The 23,395-nt window shown below is 43.2% G+C and overlaps 3 protein-coding genes across 4 annotated transcripts in view; 1 reads left to right on the forward strand and 2 right to left on the reverse strand.

The window, feature by feature from the left end:
* Positions 1–3,506, reverse strand: part of arhgef40 (Rho guanine nucleotide exchange factor (GEF) 40) — a 41,353-nt gene extending 37,847 nt beyond the window's left edge. For both annotated transcript variants that reach the window (XM_044341470.1, XM_044341469.1), the window contains exon 1: positions 3,286–3,506. In XM_044341470.1, the coding sequence (XP_044197405.1) occupies positions 3,286–3,288 (3 nt within the window). In that variant the 5' untranslated portion in view covers positions 3,289–3,506. The remainder of the gene's footprint in view (positions 1–3,285) is intronic.
* A 7,655-nt stretch (positions 3,507–11,161) lies between these two features.
* On the reverse strand, positions 11,162–18,425 carry LOC122974471 (mucin-22-like). The gene is made up of 8 exons (XM_044342505.1): positions 16,508–18,425; positions 16,034–16,135; positions 14,717–15,919; positions 14,072–14,674; positions 13,737–13,999; positions 12,285–12,791; positions 11,442–11,633; positions 11,162–11,311 (listed from the first exon to the last, which is right to left on the reverse strand). Exons 1-8 carry the CDS (start codon positions 18,423–18,425, stop codon positions 11,162–11,164), a joined length of 4,938 nt encoding a protein of 1,645 aa, XP_044198440.1.
* A 2,982-nt stretch (positions 18,426–21,407) lies between these two features.
* Positions 21,408–22,776, forward strand: LOC122974542 (zinc finger protein with KRAB and SCAN domains 1-like). Its single transcript, XM_044342580.1, has one exon. It carries the CDS (start codon positions 22,369–22,371, stop codon positions 22,717–22,719), a length of 351 nt encoding a protein of 116 aa, XP_044198515.1. The 5' UTR covers positions 21,408–22,368; the 3' UTR covers positions 22,720–22,776.
* Positions 22,777–23,395: the final 619 nt, after the last annotated feature.

Below are 23,395 nucleotides of genomic sequence, written 5' to 3' on the forward strand. Positions count from 1 at the left end.
GGAGGAGGAGGAGGAGGAGGAGGCTGACCAGTGGGAGAGATCGATGGGAAACAAGAGCAGCACCAACTATGATAGAAACCAGATGTAGACCCCTACAGTACACGAAGGACAGAGAAAGAGAGGAAGGGAGATAGAGCAGAAAGGAGCTGGGAGAAAGGGGGGCTGACAGAAGATGACATGATTTGTATAAAAAAAAAAAAAATAGAAAGAATGCAACAGAGAAAGAGGGATCAGAAAAGTAGAAGAGGGGAGGCGTAGAGAGGAGACGGGGATAAAGAGGCAGACAGACAAAGGGGGAAAAAAAGGATGAGGAAAGAGGAGAGCCCCTGAAACTGATTTCCTTTCTTAAATCTTCCTGTATAATCTAACCTGACATACAGTAGGTCAAACAGCTTGCCGAGATCTTTTATGGATTTAAGTGCCACAGTCTGTTGCTGAGGCAAGTTTCACACAAGATGAGATTTCACACAACCCTTCATCCATTCATTGTCTCATATTTGAATAGTGCGTAAGGTACAAGTAGTGTATCATAAGAGATGAGAGATCGTGGCAGTTTGATACATTTGGTGGTGTTATTGGTCTTTTTGGCGGCTGAAATTTCCCAATATAACCTACAAAGTAGCTTTAAAGCAGCTATAGTCAATATTTATATGTTAACAATGGATCACAGTTATGAACTCGACTTTGAAAACTCTCCCCTCAGCTCTAGCTTTGTAGCATCTTTCAGCTAACTGCCTGCAGCTTTACTGTTTTGGTTCACTTGTGTGGCTCTCATCAGCATTGTTTTCAGCCTCAGCCGGCAGCTGTTTTCAGCAATGAAGCTCTAAAAACTGACTTTACACTATATACCCAACACTAAACAGCAAACAGGCAAAGTTAGCGACTAGCTGGTGAACACAGTGGAGCATTTCGCAGCTTAAGAACCAGATATTTCCCTCAGGAGTTGGTGGAGACCAAAACAGAGCTAAAAGGAGAGTCAATATTGGACTTAAACACAACTTGAAATGCAGTGGTCAAATGACAATCAAATGACAAAAGGCAAGATCAAAGAGATCAAAACTACTTTATTTGGAAGTAAAACTGAAAGTAAGCACACCTGAATTGTCAGTAATAATCCTTACCTGCACAGAAAAACTATGTGCGCACAACTACGGTAAGTTTAGTGGGTGAAAATTGAAAATCAGTAAGAGACGTAATATTGAATAATTCTACGCCATTCATGTATCTGGAGAGCCGACAGGAAGTCAACTGGCTCGATCAGATAAGGTTGGCATCTTTCCACATCTCAGCAATTAACTTGGTGAGTGTGTTGTCCTTATTACTCATAGAAACAATGGCCAAAACTACAAAAATAAGTTAAACTGTCAAAAAAAAAAAAAAAAGCAAAAACTAGAATTATCCTTCAATTTCAAGATCACATTTTCTATGTATTCCGAATTTTTACAACAAAGTTAAGATGGAATTCATGCTGAAATGCAAATTAAAAATAAACAAACTGCTTGGATGTCCCATAAAGACGCTGATTCGATGCCCACGAGTAACAGAGTTCAGCATTGAAAAGTGACCATCCTTTTTCTGCCTGCACTGTATGTGTCAGAGAGTCTTGACAATCACAGGAAACTCAGTTAAAGATTCCTGTGATTGACAACATAGCTGACCCCGTCTGGAGAGTTTTAGTGCTGTTATCTCCACCCGCCTGGTACTCCAAGCAGATTAAAACAAACACAGAGAATCATTTGCTAACTTTCATCAGACTTTTTTTTTTTTTTTAAATCTTGCCAAACTCCTCGAGGATTGTTACATCCCATTTGAGTTTCAAAATCAGAGCACGCCAGACAGAGGGAATGGAAATATCCTCTGTCACATATTCTTGGCAAAGGCGTTCAGTTTGTGTGTGTGACTGTATGACTTTGTGTGCGTGCATAGCTCCTTGCTGATGCATTTTAACACCTATGTGCATGTGTTAGCAGCCATGTTTGTCCCTGAGCGAGTATGTGTGATTGAATTCATTCCTCTTGCGGTGTTTTTATGTACTGGGCAAATGTTGTTTGGATGATTGGTCACTAAAACAGCTGATGCAGTCACTCCAATGAGCTCGGTGTAACAGAACAAGTATTTTCACTGATGATTTTGCTGTGATTTTGCTGTGTTTATGTGGTTTGTGTGTACATCTGTTGTTGTTTTCCATTCTAAACTTTCCCAATTGGCTACCGAGGGAAATGAAACTGTACAGCACATGTTCTTCCTGCCCTGAAGTCCATGCCATCCCTTGTTCCCCTTTCTCTCTCTTTTTTATTTCTCTCTCTCTCTCTCTCTCTCTCTCTCTCTCTCTCTCTCTCTCTCTCTCTCTCTCCCGCCCCCCCTCTTTTCTCCCAGGTCCAATGTGGAAAATGCGGCATCACTGAAACCACCGCTGCTGCCGTCCAAGTCTCCTAAAATAAAAAGTAACCCTACCCTCCTCTTTTATTCCACTCTTTCCCTCTCCAGCTCTCCCTTTCTCTCTGCTTTTTTCACTTCCTCTCTCTGCCAAACTGCTCCACCCTGCCCCGCACACAGAATCGGGGGAACATGATCTAAAATTTTTTTCTGTTAATTCCTTTCTTTCTTAATTTTATTTGCCTCCTTATATGTGTGCGTGTGTCTGCCTGCCTGCCTAACTCATCTCTCTGTCTCTGCGCCTCTGTATGTCACTGATCACACCATGTGTGGGTGGAGATGGTAAACAAAATCCCCAGAGATGCAACAGAGGGTTTATTCTCTTTCTTGGAGCCCCTTATTCCCTCTACAAGTCAACCACAAAAAAGACACCCAAAGTTAAATCATGTCATTAAAATTTGCTTGCCATTGGGATTTGACAACTTTGTACGCAATTAAATACACTGCTGACTTATCCTCTAGCCAAAATCCAATGCGTGCCTCTCTGAGAAGTGATGAAAAGATACATAAAAGTAATGCTGTTTGAAGTTTTCAAAGCACATATGGATGCCTGGATGTTTGTTTAATGCTAAAGTATCCTAAATCTGACAATTTTAACTAAATTTAAGGGAGGCAAAACTTTAAAATGTCACGTTACCATAAGTTAAAAACAGAAAACCCTATAATAACAGCTTACAGGACTTAAAAAATGAAAATAATGGCACGTGCCCTATGTTTGGAAATATTTTGTGATACATGACTAAAGCTTGAACAATAACAGTGTCTCTTCTTTTGCTAGAAAACTATTTTTTTTTAGCATTTCCCGGACAGATCTGGACTCTCCATTTGCTTAAAAAAGTGGGGACTTACCATGACTTCAGTCGGGAATTCCTACATAGTCCTCAACTCCTTTCCTGGATTCGCTTCCTCTCCGCATTCTCCGCAAAAAAACTTTCTCCCTTCACTTCTTATAAAAGTCTTATTAAACAGCCTCCATTACTTCCTTTGACTGATTTCAGCGCGTAAAGAAAAAAGTCTGCCTCTCTTCCCCGGCCTTCCACACTCTGCGCTGTATTTCCCAGCCCTGGGAATGTCCAAGCTGCATATCCCACCCCACCCCCTTCCCCCACCCCCTTCTCCGTCTGCCCGGCAGTCCCACGCACTCCCACCTCCCTCTCCTCCTCCCTCTTCTCCTCTCACCTAACAAGAGCCCCACAGTCCCTCTCAGCGCTCAAACTTTCCATTTTTTACCCCCAGAGTAACTTAAATGAATAGACAATAAAAAAAAGCCGTTACCCCACCCAGTGCGGTGTAATTGCAAAAAGAAACTTCTGATGTTTTATTGTTTGGCTGTTGGAGAAATTGCACGTTCTTTATACTCAGTGGGAGATAATTAGTCTCTTTGTAATTAAGCTTAATTTAATAAAAATGTGGCAGTCCTAGAAAATACTCAAATTATTAATGCTATAGTGTGTCTGTTTCTATTTTCTTACAATGGCTGCGAAAGAACCACAATGATAAAGAACAAACACTTCACACTTTTTTTTTTTTTTTTTTTTTTTTTGCAGAATGGATTTTACCCCACGTTGTTGAGGTTGTAAGCGGTCTTAAAGATGGCTCTTTTGCCGCCCATCTGACATTAAAGAAGGGTTAAAGGAGTACTCCACCCATTTTGTATTGGACTTCCAAAAGCTTGGAGCTTGCAGAAAAAAAAGAGAATGGTCAAAATCCATCCATCAGAGCTCAAAATATCCTGACTTTAAGATCCCATGGGTCATGCTGCCATGATGTGTAGAAATGTCTCCTTGTGACATCATCAGGGTTATTTCCTCAAACTTTAGACAGCTTTGCAAAAGATAGCCAGCCCTGATGGGAATGTAAGGTTAACTCTTATGACTCTGATTTTAGTAAGGAAGTAAGTTATCTAAGGGATTAAATGGTGTGAGAGTAAGATTTACACCATGCAGCATCTAAATTAAAAGTTCAACTTGAGATGTAATGATACAGTGTTTGATTTCATGGGAATCATACAGTAACACAGACCCTTACCTAGAATTTACAGACTCAACTAAATCTGTTATCCTGCTGTCTGTTGAGAGCTCCTTAAACTTTCTATCATCCAATTCAAGGGGGAAACCAACCCTAACGTCGCCAACTCTGCATAATATTTGGCTTTTTTTCAATCAAAAACTATAAAACTATCCTGAAGAAGGAACATAAGGTTTTTTTCTCTTGTCAAGTTTGTCCTTTCAACAAACATTCAATTTTCCGGTATATGTTTTACTGCACCATCTCTTCATGCCATATCCAGTAGATTTCCAGTACAGTGGACAAGTTTATAGCATGGTGAGAGCGGCTTACTTCTTATAAACATAAAGTCACATTTTAAGTTTGAGTTGCCATGACTCACAATTTCTTATGGCTCCTACTGCTTTATTGCCCATGTTAGTGTTAAAGTGGTTGCTATAGCACTGCTCTTTGTGTTTAGAGTGAAGTGAATGGAGTGAAGGAATGGAGTAAATTTTGTACATAATAGTTCAACAGCACCTCCTAGTGTTCATAGGGGGTTATCACATTGATATAAAAACAGAAGAGAAAAGAGCTTCTGTAAAGAGGTGATCCACTGGTAGGAGACCTCTTCTTTAACTTATTATTTAATTTTGTTACTACATGAAATGCATAAAGAAATATCACTACAATAGATGGAGGCAATCACTTTCATTTTCAATCCCTCTAGCTGAAAGGATTGTGCCACACCGATAGCAGGATACTGTATCTAATAGAGAAGTTTGCCAATGCTTGTATTGCTTCCTTTGTATAATTGTGCCTTTATATTATTCTGTTATGGAGTTTAACTGACAGGGTTCAAAGAAGAGGGGGGTCGTGATGCAACTGTATGACCTGAGTGGGGAGATCATAAACTTAAAGGTCCAAAACTAGTTGCCAAATATTTATTTCCATCATTATTCCTTCTTTTTCGTTTGATTATTCATTATTAGCCGCTCAATTTGACAATCCAATCATTCAGCTTCATTAGCAAGACTTAAAAAGTGACTATTTTGCATATTTTAGCATGTTATGACTCACCAGCACAATATGGAAATCTATTCACTCTTTCTTACCTCAAGGTCAGTCAGACAATTACAGAATATGCAGCATTGTCTGTTGTTTTATGTTGATAATTCAGTTCTGCATTTCATATCTCCAAGGTCTTCCACACACATTTTTTATCTTTATACCTCCTAAACCATCTGAAAGGAAAACTAAAAATATGTTACGTAGGAATGCAAGTTCCTTCCCCTGTGAAGTTGTGAGTTTTGTTGTTGTTGTTGTTGATATTACGAGTATGAATTTCTATTTATTTTTAAATTAGTGGTGATTATGTGCAGTTATGCATGATTTCAGTAAGTCCAAAATTTGCGGATATTTTTAATAAAAAGCAAACATGGTGAACCACAGCAGAAATGCAAAAACAATCCAAGAAAAAAAAAACATTTAGATTAGATACTCTTACTGTTTGGTGGCAGGTATCTCACAGACACCTCCAACGGAAGTTTGTAGCAGAAGGGCAGAGACAAAAAGATATGAAACAGCTGCTTCAAGACTTTTACAGTCTTGATGTGCTTCTTTTTTTGTGTAAGATTTTCCCCAGTCCTCTGTAAGCATGGTGAAATTGAGGTTTGGTTACATGAGGTTACAGTCAATGACCTTATCCCATGTATGAAGAGAACAATGTTCCATGTTTTATGCAGAAAAGTTGTATCTTGAGGAGCCACCCAAAAAGTAGCTTTTATGATCCAAGCTGTGCAGGCAATTCCTGTTTCAAACTTGAAATATATAGGTTCCAATACACACAGTATAGTATAGTTCACTATACTATGGATGTGCACTCCATCATCTGCACCTAGAGGGGCAGAAGGAGCTGGTGAAGGCATTGCAGCGATGTACTATATGGGCATGCATGCATTGCAGTATATGAAGTGTAAGCCCAACCTGATTGGCAGATAAAGTTGGAGAGCTCCTCTCCAGGCTGGTCTTCCCAGAGAAAGCGTTCTCTCTGCTGGCCGTTCCTCCATAAGGGTTGGAGTAGCACTCAGGGGCAGACTCTTGTGGCTATTTGGTGAATTTCATGGAAATCCCAGGCATTCAGAACCACCTGTCACCCATCATGTATCTGCCAAACAGATGTTTTAACAGATTTCCACTGACAAAATGTTGCTGTTTATGGACTGTACACTGTTTTTTTGGATGCTCTTCATAACCAGTCCAAAGCAACAGGTATCAGGTTCTACAGCAGAAATATTTTGATATTCTGAAACATTTTGGAACTCTTCTGGAGGGATGAACACCATTCTTCCAAAAAGATGTTACCTCATTTGGTGTTTTCATGATGGTGGTGGAGAGCGCTGTCTAACACATCAGTCCAAAATCTCCCGTACGTGTTCAATTTGGGTTGAGATCTGGTGACTGTGAAGGCCACAACATATGACTCACATCATTTTCATACTCATCAAACCATTCAGTGACCCCTTATGCCTTGTGAATTGGGGTATTGTCACCCTGGAAGAGACCACTCCCATCAGGATAGGAATGTTTCATCATAGGATAAAGGTGATGACTCAGAACAACTTTGTATAGATTAGCAGTGACCTTTCCCTCTAAGAGGACAAGTGGACCCAAACCATGCCAGCAAAATGCCCCCCTCAGCATAACAGAGCCACCAGATCCCTTTAATGTAGTTTTTCCTTTAATTTATCACCCATCTGTATATTGCTAATTTACTGTAACATGGGCAAACATGACATTCTGGTTGTTAGATCTAATTTTAAAAGTGTCTTAAATGCAGTGGTGGAAGAAGTATTCAGATCATTTACAGGCCAGGTGTGATTGTGGCAAAGGCTTGATCTTTCGCTCCGAGTGTGTTTCTTTGCTCAAAATAAATGATTGTGGCATTCACTGGAGAATGTGGAGATTTAAAAAGTTGAATGCACAAAATGAAATAAGTTATTAACTTAAATCTGTAACTTGACTTGGTTTTCTTTTCGAGTTTGTGCATTTTCTGCAAGCTGGTGTCTGTATTCAGCTGAAGATCATTTGCAAGGGAAGGGACTCCACTCTGTAACACTACTGTACAATCACAAGTGGACAAGCGTTTTGTAGTTCAACAGAGTGATAAATGCAGTCTTGCTGATTGTGTCACGTCAGTTTCAGGAGTCAAATCCTCCCAGTTAAAGTTTCATTTATATCATATCAACAAAGATGATAATTTTTAAACCAAAACCTCCAGTATTTGGATCAAGTATCTCGTGAAAGATAATGTGTGCTGAATTTAGTGAGCTTCACATGTTATTTCATGTGCTAGATACATATTTAATCAACGTTGCATATCTTCTGCTCCTGTGTTTATATTTATTGTTACCATTTTTTATTGTGCATACTGAGCATCTTTGGCACAATTTTTCTTTTAGGATAATTTTAGGTTTCTCTTATCTAATTTTCCATTTGTAGCTTGTGGGCATTGGGCAGCATTAACATAAATATATGTATGAAATCAGCCTTTGTATTGGTAAATACCCAATATTAAACGATTTGGATCAGAGCAAGGGCCAAAAATCTTGATCAGGACATCCCCAGTCTCCAACTTTATTTATATTAGATTTTCTCTATTTTTTCTACAGTTTGTCTATTAGCGATGTGCTGGTATCAAATTTTCAAGCTAGGATTATCATAGGTTAAAAAAAATCTCAATAAATGGTATTATCGTGATAATCACGTTTCTTGAAATCCGTCTATTGGTGGTAATCTATAGAATATAGATTGCCTTGGATTTTATTCACCGAACAGTGGTCTATATGTTCCAAATGTTATTTGATGGACTCTGCATAAGTAAGTATTAACAGCTAAATTAGTTTTTAAAAAGGCAGAGAAATTTGTAAATGCACACAGGATGTAATAACAGTGATACTTAATATCAGCCCATGCATGAGGGCTTAATTTTAAGCACATTGTTGAATAATCAACAACATGTACATACTTTCTCTCTCATTCATTCAACATTCACACCACACAGAATAATATAAGATATAATGTTAAAAACATACGTCTGCTATTTGCTGGCATCATTATGAGTGACAGGAAAAGAAAAATATATTATTCATTGGCTTGCTTTGTGTGTGTAACAAGAAACATAACACATACATATTAATCTGCTGTGACACGCACAAAACAAAATAATTATGGTCCTTCATAAGGGCACATCTGCCTATTCTGAAAGTAAACAAAAGAATATAATGATTTTAAAATAGTTATTCATTCAGATTTGTGACAAAAAAGCCTACAATTTGACAACTTTGTACTTCTGCAATTTACCATAGGATATTTTTCTGGCATCACAATTCAATAATTTGACGGTTCCAGGCCTTACCGTGGATTTGCTGAGTCATGAGATATTTGCCTGACTGTAATAATGTGGGCTTAGAATGTAACCAGATCCTAACTCTCCTTGAAAAATGTATAAAGCCTGACATCTACAGGTCAAAGCCAGGTACTGCTTAACTTGATTTGGTTTTGAGGTTTGGTTACTTGTAATGGTTCTGATTGTAATAGTGCTTCTCATTTGTGCGTCATTCTAGCAATTTAATTATATATATTCTACATTGATTTGCATCAGCGGCATCTGCCTGCAATTATGTAGCTCATAAGACATAAATTCAGCAGTCTTATGGTTACAAAACAAAGATAAAAGGATTACATATAACATTCAGTTAAAAACTCTTCAAAATTAATTGATTTCTTTGTTTCAAAGCTTATTGCAGATGTGACAGCAGTCCTTAAGGCTGCAGAAGAGTGACCTCCCTCCACTACTCCCTCTTCTTTACCTGCGATGAGCTGATACGACATAAGCATGATCCTAATAATTTGGGATATACTGTGTAGCTTTAACCTCCTTTGAGATGTTTTAAGTTCATATTAAGTTGCATGTGTATATAGACAGTCAAGTTTTCTTGTCTCGATTCACAGTGGTGTCAGTGTCCTCAAAGCATGGCCAGACCCAGCACACCCACAGTGACCAGGAGAGCTATAGTGAAGGATGGAAGAACAGGGAATTTTTTAAACATTGAATTATTAAAAAAGAAAAAGAAATATATATATATATATATATATATATATATATATGTATATATCAGTCATTCTACAAACAAATGTTATCTCCTAAGGAAGATGTTGTGTAGTCTTGGGTATCTCATGAAAAACAACCCTATCTCTTGCTTGCTTACCTTGTGTCAGGGATTGCTGTAGTGTAATGGCGTGGCTAGTGGGGGAAGTGGTGGTGATGGTAGTGGTGGTGTTGTTGGCAAGTTCATTGATGACAGTGGCATTAGGATCTGCCAAGTTTACAACAGGGGTCCGTATTACTGTGGTGGGGGATCCCAGAGCACCAGAAGCTGAAGGTGCAAGAATAAGACAAAAAACATTACTGATATGCTTTAAGCACATGAGAAAATATTATCAGACTCTTTGACTGCTGGAATTGCTGATGATGATGTGTGTGAATTTGTATATTTGAAATGTTATCTTACTGGCGCTGAACGTTCCAGTGGCGACTGAGATTGAGCGACTTTGTGCTCTAGTAAGTTGGGCCGGTATGGTGGCAGCAAATGTACACTGGATTTTCTTTCCATCGACACGGCCCTTCACAGAATTCACGTTCAGCTGCAGAGAAAAGACAGTTGAATGAGTTTTCAATGGTTTATTAATGTAAGCAATATTTATATACCAGCAGGTGATGATGGATTGAATTAATGTTTGCCTCAATATTGTATGAGCAGCAGGTGATTGAACCATTAAATGTCTCTGTTCAGTATTTGATTTGTGGAACAAAAGAAGATTACATGGAACAAGCCTTATATAAGCAAGGAGAGACATTCATATCATAGAATGGATCCTTATATCTGTCCCTGTCTCAAAACATAGAAATCAGGTTCATAACTAAACTCAATCAGCTGTAACTATCATTGTCCATGTACATTTTTTTAAACACATTTGTATATCATAGTACTATATATTAGATTTTTTCTTATGCAGGAAAAACAACAATAGAATAAAAGGTATGCCAGACCGCCATGAAATAGAGGTGTGCTCGAATACAAATACATTATTCGGCAAAGCACAAATAGTGGGTTTCATACAAATATTTTAAAAATTATTTGTTGGGAGTGTTCCCCAGAGATAAAGCTGAGCTACTGACACATGCAAAGTGCTTCCAAGGGACTCTCAATAACCTGTTGTTCCACTTCTCCTTTCAACAAAGTTAGGTTGTAAAAAATAGGCAATAACTGAAAAGTGCAAAGCAATAATTGCCATTGAAGTTTCTCCCTACATGTTACATGGTGTGCTGTCTCTGTGTTATGGGTGTTTACATAGGTAGACCTCTGTCTGCAATGAGGCAATAAGTAAACTTTTAGCTCAGTAGTCAGCGCAGTCCTCTATGATCTGGGAGACTCAAAACCTGGTGTGGGGACCTCCTTTGTAAGATACTTTATTCATGAACACTTACTGTTACACTTTAATTTTCTAAAATTAGAAGTGTAATAAAAACAGGACTTTTAAGCTTATTTCCACTTTTATTCGAATACAAATACAAATAATTTTACTGCCTCAACAAATACAGATACAAATACAAACACCGGGCCCTCTGCACATCCCTACCATGAAAGTGGGCTCCAACAGGCTAATATATATATTCTCACCCAGCTCTATCACCACCACTACACTGAGCCATGTAGAGCCACGTACTCACCTCTGTAAGAGTCAGCTTGTTATTGTCGAGGAAAGCACTAAAGAATTTTACAGCGCCATTGTTGTTTGCACAAATGTAGCAGGTGTCATTACCTCCCTGTGGTGCAAAACCAGAGACAGTAATTAGTAGTTGTTGACATATATGACTTCAAACAAACTATATGATTGGCTCAGGCTTAGGCTTCATGTTACTTTCATCTGTGGGTGAGTGATAGAACTTGACGTACCACTGTGGCATCAAGAGACAGGCAAGCAGAAAGGTAACCATCAGACTCTCCCGAGAGGCCAAACTCAAAGTTTCGACTGCTGGTCGGCTTGGCAGAAATAAAGAAACATGATCCTGCTCGTGAGGGGTTGCAGCCAGAGGGCTCAGCTGCACAGAGCTGTTTGCGCCCACAATCTGCCCTGGAGACAGGTGTCTGCAAGGAGAGGAGAAAGACTTAAGAAGGTGCACTATGATGAGGTTAAACACCATCAATGGAAGTGAATTTTACTTTATTCAATTCTGTTCTATTTCATAGTCTTCTTTGAGTTTCGTTAGCATCACTCACCTCCAAAGGTTCTACTGTGGTGTTGGGCATCAGTGGGCCAGCAGTCATAGTGGTTGCTGCTGTTCTTGTGGTTCCCGTGATTGCTGCAGGGGTTGCTGCTGCTGTGATGTCGGCTGCTGTGGTTGCTGCTGCTGTTGTATAGGCTCGTGTGGTTGCTGCTGCTGTTCTGTGGGCTCCTGTGGTTGCTGCTGCTGCTGCTGTGTGGACTCCTGTGATTGCTGCTGCTGTTGTGTTGCCTACTGCTGCAGTGGTTGCTGTTGCTGTTGCGTGGGCTCGTGTGAGTGCTGCTGCTGTTATGTGGGCTCCTGTGATTGCTGCTATTGTTGTGTTGCCTACTACTGCAGTGGTTGCTGCTGCTGTTGTGGGGGCTCCTGCAGTTACTGCTGCTGTTTTGTTGCCAACTGCTGCAGTGGTTGCTGCTGCTGTTGTGGGTGTTGCTGTGGTTGCTGCAGGGGTTGCTGCTGCTGTTGTGTGGGTTCCTGTAGTTGCTGCTGCTGTTGTGTGAGCTCCTTTGGTTGCCGCAGGGGTTGCTGCAGCTGTTGTGTGGGTGGCTGTGGTTGCTGCAGGGGTTGCTGCTGCTGTTGTGGGGGCTCCTGCAGTTACTGCTGCTGTTTTGTTGCCAACTGCTGCAGTGGTTGCTGCTGCTGTTGTGGGGGTTGCTGTGGTTGCTGCAGGGGTTGCTGCTGCTGTTGTGTGGGTTCCTGTAGTTGCTGCTGCTGTTGTGTGAGCTCCTTTGGTTGCCGCAGGGGTTGCTGCAGCTGTTGTGTGGGTGGCTGTGGTTGCTGCAGGGGTTGCTGCTGCTGTTGTCAGGGCTCCTGTGGTTGCTGATGCTGCTTTGGTGGCTCCTGTGTTTGCTGCTGCTGTTGTGTGGGTTCTTGTCGTTGCTGCAAGGGTTGGTGTTGCTATTGTGTGGGTTCCTGTGGTTACTGCAGTGGTTGCTGCTGATGTTGGTTGGGCTTCTGTGGTTTCTGCTTCTGTTGTGGTACCTCCTGAAGCAGAGGTTGCTGCTGCTGTTGTGTTGGCTCCTGTGGTTGCTGCTGCTGTTGTGTTGCCTCCTGATGCAGAGGTTGCTGCTGCAGTTGTTTGGGCTACAGTAGTTGCTGCTGCTGTGGGGTTGTCTAATACTGCAGTGGTTGCTGCTGCTGTTGTGTTGCCTCCTGATGTAGTGGTTGCTGCTGCTGTTGTGTTGCCTCCTGCTGTAGTGGTTGCTGCTGGTGTTGGGGGGGCTACTATGGTTGCTACTGTTGTTGTGTTGCCTACTGCTGCAATGGTCGCTGATGCTGATATGTGGGCTCCTGCGGTTGCTGCTGCTCTTGTGTTGCCTCCCGCTGCAGTGGTTGCTGCTGCTATAATGTTGGTTTGTGTTGGTCCTGGTGCTGTCATGTGGGTTTCTGTGATTGCTGTAGGGGTTGCTGCTGCTGTTGTCTGGGCTCCTGTGATTGCTACTGCTGTTGTGTTGCCTTCTGCTGTAGTGGTTGCTGCTGCTGTTGTTTGGGCTATTGTAGTTGTTGCTGCTGTGGGGTTGCCTAATACTGCAGTGGTTGCTGCTGCTGTTGTGAGGGTGGGGGTGGCTGTGGTTGCTGCAGGGGTTGCTGCTGCTGTTTTCAGGGCTCCTGTGGTTGCTGCTGGTGCTGTGGGGGCTCCTGTGGCTGCTGCTGCTGTTGTGGTACCACCTGATGCAGAGGTTGCTGCTGCTGTTGTGTTGCCTACTGCTGCAGTGGTTGCTGTTGCGTGGCCTCGTGTGAGTGCTGCTGCTGTTGTGTGGGCTCCTGTGATTGCTGCTGTTGCTGTGTTGCCTACTGCTGCAGTGGTTGCTGCTGCTGTTGTGGGGGTTGCTGTGGTTGCTGCAGGGGTTGCTGCTGCTGTTGTGTGAGCTCCTGTGGTTGCCGCACGGGTTGCTGCTGCTATTGTGTGGGTGGCTGTGGCTGCTGCAGGGGTTGCTGCTGCTGTTGTCAGGGCTCCTGTGGTTGCTGCTGATGTTGTGTTGCCTCCTGCTGCACCGGATGCTGCTGCTGTTGTTTGGGCTACTGTAGTTGCTGCTGTTGTTGTGTTGCCTACTACAGCAGTGGTTGCTGCTGCTGTTGTGGGGGTTGCTGTGGTTGCTGCAGGGGTTGCTGCTGCTGTTGTGTGAGCTCCTGTGGATGCCACACGGGTTGCTGCTGCTATTGTGTGGGTGGCTGTGGTTGCTGCAGAGGTTGCTGCTGCTGTTGTCAGGGCTCCTGTGGTTGCTGTTGCTGCTGTGGGGGCTCCTGTGGTTGCTGCTGCTGTTGTGGTGGCTTCTGTAGTTGCTGCTGTTGTTGTGTTGCCTCCTGCTGCAGTGGTTGCTGCTGCTGCTTTGTTGGCTCCTGTGGTTGCTGCTGCTATTGTGTGGGTTCCGGTGGTTGCTGCAGTGGTTGCTGCTGATGTTGGTTGGGCTTCTGTGGTTGTTGCTTCTGTTGTGGTACCTCCTGATGCAGAGGTTGCTGCTGCTGTTGTGTTGGCTCTTGTGGTTGCTGCTGCTGTTGTGTTGCCTCCTGCTGTAGTGGTTGCTGCTGCTGTTGTTTGGGTTATTGTAGTTGCTGCTGCTGCTGTGGGGTTCACTAATACTGCAGTGGTTGATGCTGCTGATATGTGGCCTCCTATGGTTGCTGCTGCTGTTGTATTGCCTACTGCTGCAGTGGTTGCTGCCACTGTCGTGGGGGCTCCTGCAGTTACTGCTGTTGTTGTGTTGCCTACTGCTGCAGTGGTTGCTGCTGCTGTTGTGTTGTCTCCTGTTGCAGTGGTTGGTGCTGCTGTTGTGAAGGTCCGTGTTGGTCCTGCTGCTGTCATGTGGGCTCCTGTGATTGCTGCAGGGGTTGCTGCTGCTGTTGTCTGGGCTCCTGTGATTGCTGCTGCTGTTGTGTTGCCTCCTGCTGCAGTGGTTGCTGCTGCTGTTGTTTGGGCTATTGTAGTTGCTGCTGCTGTGGGGTTGCCTTCTGCTGTAGTGGTTGCTGCTGCTGTTGTTTTGGCAATTGTAATTGCTGCTGCTGTTGTGGGGGTTCCTGTGGTTACTGCAGTGGTTGCTGCTGATGTTGGTTGGGCTTCTGTGGTTGCTGCTTCTGTTGTGGTACCTCCTGATGCAGAGGTTGCTGCTGCTGTTGTGTTGCCTCCTGCTGCAGTGGTTGCTGCTGCAGTTGTTTGGGCTACAGTAGTTGCTGCTGCTGTGGGGTTGCCTCCTGATGTAGTGGTTGCTCCTGCGTTTGTGTTGCCTCCTGCTGCAGTGGTTGCTGCTGGTGTTGGGGGGGCTCCTGTGGTTGCTGCCACTGTTGTGGGGGCTCCTGCAGTTACTGCTGTTGTTATGTTGCCTACTGCTTCAGTGGTCGCTGATGTTGTTGTGTGGGCTCCTGTGGTTGCTGCTGCTGTTGTGTTGTCTCCTGCTGCAGTGGTTGCTGCTGCTGTTGTGTGGGTTCCTGTGGTTGCTGCAGTGGTTGCTGCTGGTGTTGGTTGGGCTTCTGTGGTTGCTGCTTCTGTTGTGGTACCTCCTGTTGCAGTGGCTGCTGCTGCTATTGTGTGGGCTCTTGTGGTTGCTGCAGGGGTTGCTGCTGCTGTTGTCTGGGCTCCTGCGATTGCTGCTGCTGTTGTGTTGCCTTCTGCTGTAGTGGTTGCTGCTGCCATTGTGGGGGCTTTTGTGGTTACTACTGCTGCTGTTGTGTTGCCTCGTGCTGCACCGGATGCTGCTGCTGTTGTTTGGGCTACTGTAGTTGCTGCTGTTGTTGTGTTGCCTACTACAGCAGTGGTTGCTGCTGCTGTTGTGGGGGCTCCTGTGGTTGATGCTGCTGTTGTGTGGGCTCCTGTGATTGCTGCTGCTTTTGTGTTGCCTCCTGCTGCAGTAGTTGCTGCTGCTGTTGTTTGGGCTATTGTAGTTGCTGCTGCTGTGGGGTTGCCTTCTGCTGCAGTGGTTGCTGCTACTGTTGTTTGGACAATTGTAGTTGCTGCTGCTGCTGTGGGGGCTCCTGCAGTTACTGCTGCTGTTTTGTTGCCAACTGCTGCAGTGGTTGCTGCTGCTGTTGTTTGGGCTATTGTAGTTGCTGCTGCTGTGGGGCTGCCTTTTGCTGTAGTGGTTGCTGCTGCTCTTGTTTGGGCTATTGTAGTTGCTGCTGCTGTGGGGTTGCCTTCTGCTGTAGTGGTTGCTGCTGCTGTTGTGAGGGTTGCTGTGGTTGCTGCAGGGGTTGCTGCTGCTGTTGCGTGGGTTCCTGTAGTTGCTGCTGCTGCTGTGGGGGCTCCTGCAGTTACTGCTGCTGTTTTGTTGCCAACTGCTGCAGTGGTGTCTGCTGCTGTTGTTTGGGCTATTGTAGTTGCTGCTGCTGTGGGGTTGCCTTCTGCTGTAGTCGTTGCTGCTGCTGTTGTGGGGGTTGCTGTGGTTGCTGTAGGGGTTGCTGCTGCTGTTGTGTGGGTTCCTGTAGTTGCTGCTGCTTTTGTGTGAGCTCCTGTCGTTGCCGCAGGGGTTGCTGCTGCTGTTGTGTGGGTGGCTGTGGTTGCTGCAGGGGTTGCTGCTGCTGTTGCCAGGGCTCCTGTGGCTGCTACTGCTGCTGTGTGAGCTCCTGTGTTTGCTGCTGCTGTTGTGAGGACTCCTGTGGTTGCTGCTGCTGTTGTGTTGCCTCCTGCTGCACCGGATGCTGCTGCTGTTGTTTGGGCTCCTGTGGTTGCTGCTGCTGTTGTTTGGGCTCCTGTGTTTGCTGCTGCTGTTGTGAGGGCTCCTGTGGTTGCTGCTGCTGTTGTATTGCCTCCTGCTGCACCGGATGCTGCTGCTGTTGTTTGAGCTACTGTAGTTGCTGTTGTTGTTGTGTTGCTTACTACTGCAGTGGTTGCTGCTACTGTTGTGTTGCCTCCTGTTGCAGTGGTTGCTGCTGCTGTTGTGTGGGTTCCTGTAGTTCCTGCCGTTGTTGTGTGGGTTCCTGTCATTGCTGCTGGGGTTGCTGCTCCTATTGTGTGGGTTCCTGTGACTGCTGCTGCTGTTGTGTTGCCTCCTGTTGCAGTGGTTGCTGCTGCTGTTGTGTGGGTTCCTGTAGTTCCTGCCGTTGTTGTGTGGGTTCCTGTCATTGCTGCTGGGGTTGCTGCTCCTATTGTGTGGGTTCCTGTGACTGCTGCTGCTGTTGTGTTGCCTCCTGTTGCAGTGGTTGCTGCTGCTGTTGTGTGGGTTCCTGTAGTTCCTGCTGTTGTTGTGTGGGTTCCTGTCATTGCTGCTGGGGTTGCTGCTCCTATTGTGTGGGTTCCTGTGGCTGCTGCTGCTGTTGTGTTGCCTCCTGTTGCAGTGGTTTCTGCTGCTGTTGTGTGGGTTCCTGTGGTTGCTGCAGTGGTTGCTGCTGGTGTTGGTTGGGCTTCTGTGGTTGCTGCTTCTGTTGTGGTACCTCCTGTTGCAGTGGCTGCTGCTGCTATTGTGTGGGCTCTTGTGGTTGCTGCTGCTTTTGTGTGGCCTCCTGCTGCAGTGGTTGCTGCTGCTGTTGTGTGGGTTCCTGTGGTTGCTGTAGTGGTTGCTGCTGATGTTGGTTGGGCTTCTGTGGTTGCTGCTTCTGTTGTGGTACCTTCTGATGCAGAGGTTGCTGCTGCTGTTGTGTGGGTTCCTATGATTGCTGCTGCAAGGGTTGCTGCTTCTGTTGTGTGGGTTGCTGTAGAGATTGCTGCTGCTGTTGTGTGGGTTCTTATGGTTGCTGCTGCTATTGTGTTGCGTCCTGCTGCAGTGGTTCCTGCTGCTGTTCTGTTGCTTCCTGATACAGTGGTTGCTGCTGATGTCGTGTTGCTTCTTGTTGCAGTGGTTGCTGCTGCTGTTGGGGGGGCTACTATGGTTGCTGCTGTTGTTGTGTTGCCTACTGCTGCAGTGGTTGTTGATGCTGTTGTGTGGGCTCCTATCATTGCTCCTGCTGTTGTGTTGCCTCCTGCTGCAGTGGTTGCTGCTGATGTTGTGTTGCCTCCTGCTGCAGTGGTCGCTGCTGCTGTTGTTTGGGCTACTGTAGTTGCTGCTGTTGTTGTGTTGACTACCACTGCAGTGGTTGCTGATGCTGTTTTGTGGGCTGCTGTGGTTGCTGTAGCTAATGTGTTGCCTCCTGCTGCAGTGGTTGCTGATGCTGTTGTGTGGGTTCCTGTAGTTGCTGCTGCTGTTGTATGGGTTCCTGTCATTGCTGCAGGGATTGCTGCTGCTATTGTGTGGGTTCCTGTGGCTGCTGCTGCTGTTGTGTAGTCTCCTGCTGCAGTGGTATCTGCTGCTGTTGTGTGGATTCCTGTGGTTGCTGCAGTTGTTGCTGCTGACGTTGGTTGGGCTCTTGTGGTTGCTGCCTCTCTTGTGGTACCTCCTGATCCAGAGGTTACTGCTGCTGTTGTGTGGTTTCCTGTGGTTGTTGCAGTGGTTGCTGCCGCTGTTGTGTGGGCTCCTGTGGTTGCTGCAGTGCTTGCTGCTAATGTTGGTTGGGCTCCTGTGGTTGCTGCTGCTGTTGTGTTGCCTCCTGCTGCAGTGGTTGCTGCTGCTGTTGTGTTGCCTCCTGCTGCAGTGGTTGCTGCTGCTGATTTGTGGGCTCCTGTGGTTGCTGCTGATGTTGTATTGCCTCCTGTTGTAGTGGTTGCTACTGCTGTTGTGGTGTTTTCAGCGTAGGTCCCCACAAACATCCAGGACAGCGTCATTAAAAGGACAGTGAGGACCAGTCTGTCCATGCCTATATTAGGAAGGGGAAGATCCTGTTAAATACAGTAATATAATAAGACACCTCAGCTGCAGTTAGTTGTCAAGTGAGAAAATTTTTAAAGGTATAATATTTCACTAAACATAATACCCAAGGGGAGGAGAACATATATGTCAGTAAAGAAAAATTGATATTTAATGTTAGCACCTTTTTAATTAAATTTGCTCTGAGGAGTCACATGGTTCATTGGAAAAGAAAAACCTTTTATGAAATTATGAACCACTGATATATCATCAATGTGAATAACTACTGTATTATAATAAAAATACCAATGAATATTTTAATCAATAATGAAAAAAACGTGTATTTATTTCCTCTTAGACTAAGCACAGGTCTAATATGTAATTTATCTTACTGTGCTTTCAAAAATGTCGTTAGGCATAAAGAAAATCAAATGACAATTTGTGTGAAATTATATTTATTCTCACATATTTAATCTACTATTACTTAAATCTACTTAATATTATTGAAAGTAAACTGAATTTGAATCACATAGTTTGAAGTTGAATATATTCATTTGGAACTAAATTCCAATAAACTTGAAAGTGAATGTAATCTTATGAAATTGAATTCAGTTGCTCTGAAACTGTATTTGATCCTCACTGAAAATTCAACTCTCTATATACTTCCACATTCAGTTCTCATAATTGAAATTCAATTCTTGACATTCGATTTCTGTTCACTTGAACACACATCCAGTTGTTGAGGAAGAGCAAATAAAGTGCAGATTCACAGATTCATATATATTATACTTTCATACAAACCTGTGAATCGAGCCTATGGTCATGCTTCAACATGCTGAAAACTGATGGTATTCAGCTCGGAGTATCGTGTCCAGAAAACTGAGGGGGATTTTTGTGCAGTTTCAGAAAATGAATTCGATCAATTTACGATGCTATTAGTATTAACAGAAGCCCACTCAGACCAAAATGTTACCATGGCGACAGATCAGGTGCCAGACTCATATAAAGTAATTTTTCTCCAAAACGGTAAGACATAAAACTACAGTCTTTACACTGAATAGAGAAAACACTTTAGGCTTTCAAAATATCCAGCTCCCATTGGTCTTTGATATCATTGAGAGAAAGCAGTCGTTACAGTATGTGAAAAAGAGTTCTGTGAATCTTCTCACCGACCAGATGTGTGTCTCAGTGAAATTAATTTGAATTGTGAGAACTGAATGTAACTGGAAGTATCTAGAGAGTTGAATCTTCAGTGCGGATCAAATACAGTTTCGAAGCAACTAAATTCAATTTCATAATATTACATAAGGTTTCAAGTTTACTGGGATTCAAATCCAAACTAATAAATTTCAATAATCTGATTCGAATAATATTTTATAATGCAAATATTCAAGTTGAACATTTCAAATTCAAATATAAATGATTCAAATTCAGTTCCTGGTGACACATATTTCTGCCTACATGAAACACATAATTAATTGCTTACAAAATACTTAATATAAAAAAATAATAAAAATAAGAACAACTATTTACAAAACAGTAAATAATTAACCTAAATGGAAATTAAAAAGAAATTTATATTCTATTGATTACATGTACATCATATGTCATTCTTCCAGAAGTCATCAAAGAATAGAGAATAATGTAATGCGTATTGCTTTAGCCTACTTGTAGGTCTTATTATCTTCAGTTTGATAGATGAAACTGGAAATGAAGCAAAAAGATGTGCAGGTCCATAAATGAAGATCTCTTTGTAGTTTTATTCTCAGGTGTGGCTTACAGGTGAACCGGCACCTCTGATGTCTTTAAGAAGCTTCCAGGTAAAGACACCTGTTCACTGTGTGTGGCTATATTACGTCCCTCTCTCTGCCTTCTTGTTTACGAGGTTGTTTTGGCTTCCTTGCTCAGGAGCCAGTGGGTGGGGTTGGAGAGGACATCAGGGAACTACCTGCACCTTGGTAGTTTAGGCCTCCAGCCTATTTACGTGTCTTCTTTGTTGACCTCTGTCTCTCTTCCTTCCTGAGGGGTGTACTACGAAGCAAGTTCAACATACACAGGCTTTCTTTGTGTGAGCTGGCTCGACAAACCCTAAACTCGCGATCAGAGATAAGTGGTATCACGACGGTGGTCATGAACTTTCTTTGTTGACCCAGGCTTTCTGCTTCAGAATTTGTGCGTGTCCCCATGAAGAGGGGTGTTTGGTGCATCATTTGACACATAGAGAGGAATGCTGGCAATTGCTGATTGTGTGAATTAATTAATTATAAAACCAATTCATAATTAGTTAATATACTTATTTACCACTCAATGCACTCTCCGTGCCTCCCACATCCAAAGCTCTTAAACTTTAAACTTGATGCAGCAGATTTAAACATTATTCTCAAGAAGTGCATTCAGATCTGACTCTGTCCCATAATGAAGGATAAGTGGAAATCACTTTAGTTTTTGGTCAAATCAAAGTGAAATTAATATTACATATTTAATATTATCTGTGATAAATACCAATACACTAATCCATTTTATTCTATTTTTTGTTCAAAGTATTTCTTCATTAATTTCTTGTTTTTTTTAGTTTTCTTTTAAATTTGAAATAGTTTGATATATTGTAACAAAATCCCATCCCACAAGTAACCCTAACCTATTGCAGCATTACAAATTTACAATATGTATTATAATATCAAATCAATAGTAATTATGATACAAGACTAATCAATTTTCTATTCGATAATATTCTAATAGCTGTAGTACCAGCAGTGTTAAACGAATCTGGCAGCAAATCAGGTGGTTAGTGAAACGGCGGCGCTTTTTATTGCTGATTTAAGCCGAAACTCGGACCAGGTTAAGTTTGCAGTATTAGTTACCATGGTGATATAGCCAGGTTAAAGGAGAGCCACCTTTGTGACATTGAAAACCCTGGCTTTAGGCTCAACATACTTTGCTAACCCACTAATCTCGCTTTGTAGTACACCCCTCAGGCCTCCACCAGCCAGAGGGGTGTACTACAAAGCAAGTTCAACATACCCAGGCTTTCTTTGTGTGAGCTAGCTCGACAAACCCTAAACTCGTTATCAGAGATAAATGGTATCACGACGGTGGTTATGAACTTATTACTTGAACTTGTTAACCCGGGCTTTCTGTTTCAGGCTCCATGCGCGTCCCCATAAAAGGGGACGTTTGGCGCGTCATTTGACTCTTTATCCGCACAAAATGGACTGATCGTGTGCCGCCTACTTCAGTCAGGAGGAACAGGTCATTATAATGGAGAGCTATGAAGAATAGAAATACATTATCACAGCAAAAAAGGCAGGAGAGGAATGCTGGCAGAAAATTGCTTATTAACAAACTGTAAATTTGTTAATGAAAAAACTAATTCGTAATTAGTTAATATATTTATTTTACCACCCAATGCACTCTCCATGTCTCCCAGATCCAGAGCTCTTTAACTTTAAACTTGATGTGGCAGATTTTAACATTATACTCTGTTGTGGGTTGCAATGTGGACCCAAACGCAGACACAGATGAAATAAATAAATGAAATAAGGCTTTATTGCCAGGGAAATGGGGAATGGAGGTGGAAGGAGTGGGGGTGAAGCAGGCCGAGGCAGAGGACTGGAGGGCTGAGATGAGTGAGGGACAATGGCAAGGTCTGGCAGAAGGGAGCAGGTAGTGGTGGGCTGGATAGTGGGCAAGTGGGCAAGCTGGCAAGCAGGCGAGTGGTGGTGGTCCAGGAGCACTGCAGAGAGAGATAGCAGTTTGCAACAATATCAAACTTGGAGAAACTACTATATACAAGTGAGAAGCCTGAAGCGTAAGCTACCATTGAGTAGAAACAACAATCTAGCAATGAGTGGATGAAGAGCCGGGATATATATACTGCAAGCTGATGAACTGATGAGAAGCAGGTGAGCAGACTGGGAGAGGTGATGAGCTGATTGCAGACAGGAGTGAGTCATGGCAGCAGAGGACACGTTTGACTACAAGAAGGTCAAAGAGGTCATCCTTGCCAAATATGAAATCAATGTTGAAGTCTATCGGCATAGGTTCAGGGAACCTGATATTCGACCTAATGAGAACCCGAGAGAGTTCCTCAATCGACTTAAAGACTTGTACGACAAGTGGATCCAACCAGAGAAGAGGACCAAGGAGCAGGTTGGGGAGATCTTCATTCTGGAGCAATTCTACTGCTCCCTCTCCCCAGAGCTCAGAGTGTGGAGGAAAGGAATCCAGAGTCAGCATGGGAAGCAGCTCAACTGGTGGAGACCTTCCTGGCAGCCTGACAGGGGTCCAAGAGCTACCACTTAGAGGCTCCCCACAAGCCCTTCACTGCACAGGGTAAGCCATTGGGGTCAGGAGGAGGAGGTGGTCCTAGAGAGTAGGGATGTGCAGAGATCCCAGTATTTGTATTTGTATCTGTATTTGTTGAGGCGGCAAAATTATTTGTATCTGTATTTCTGTTTGAATAAAAGTGGAAAGAGGCTTAAAAATCCTGTTTTTGTTTTTATTACACTTTTAATTTTAGAATATTATCATGATTACTGAGCTGAAACTTTACTCATCGCCTCATTACAGCCAGACCTATCTATTTGTACACCCATAACACAGAGACAGCACACCATGTAAAATATAGGGAGGAACTTCAAAGGCAATTATTACTTTGCACTTTTCATTTATTGCCTATTTTTTACAACCTAACTTTGTGGAAAGGAGAAGGGGAACAACAGTTCATGGAGAGTCTTTAAGAGCACTTGCTTGTGTCAGTAGCTCAACTTTATCTCTGGGGAACACCCCCAACAAATAATTTTTAAAATATTTGTATGAAACAAATATTTGTATAAAACCCACTATTTGTGCTTTGCCGAATAATGTATTTGTATTCGGGCACACCCCTACTAGAGAGCCAGAGCCAGCTAGGCCCCTAGAAAAAGTTGGAACTCCTATGAATGCAAGGTCATCTGCTAAGCCTGTCAGAGTGAGAATT

Source organism: Thunnus albacares, chromosome 22 (genome assembly GCF_914725855.1).
Source record: "Thunnus albacares chromosome 22, fThuAlb1.1, whole genome shotgun sequence".
NCBI lineage: Eukaryota > Metazoa > Chordata > Actinopteri > Scombriformes > Scombridae > Thunnus > Thunnus albacares.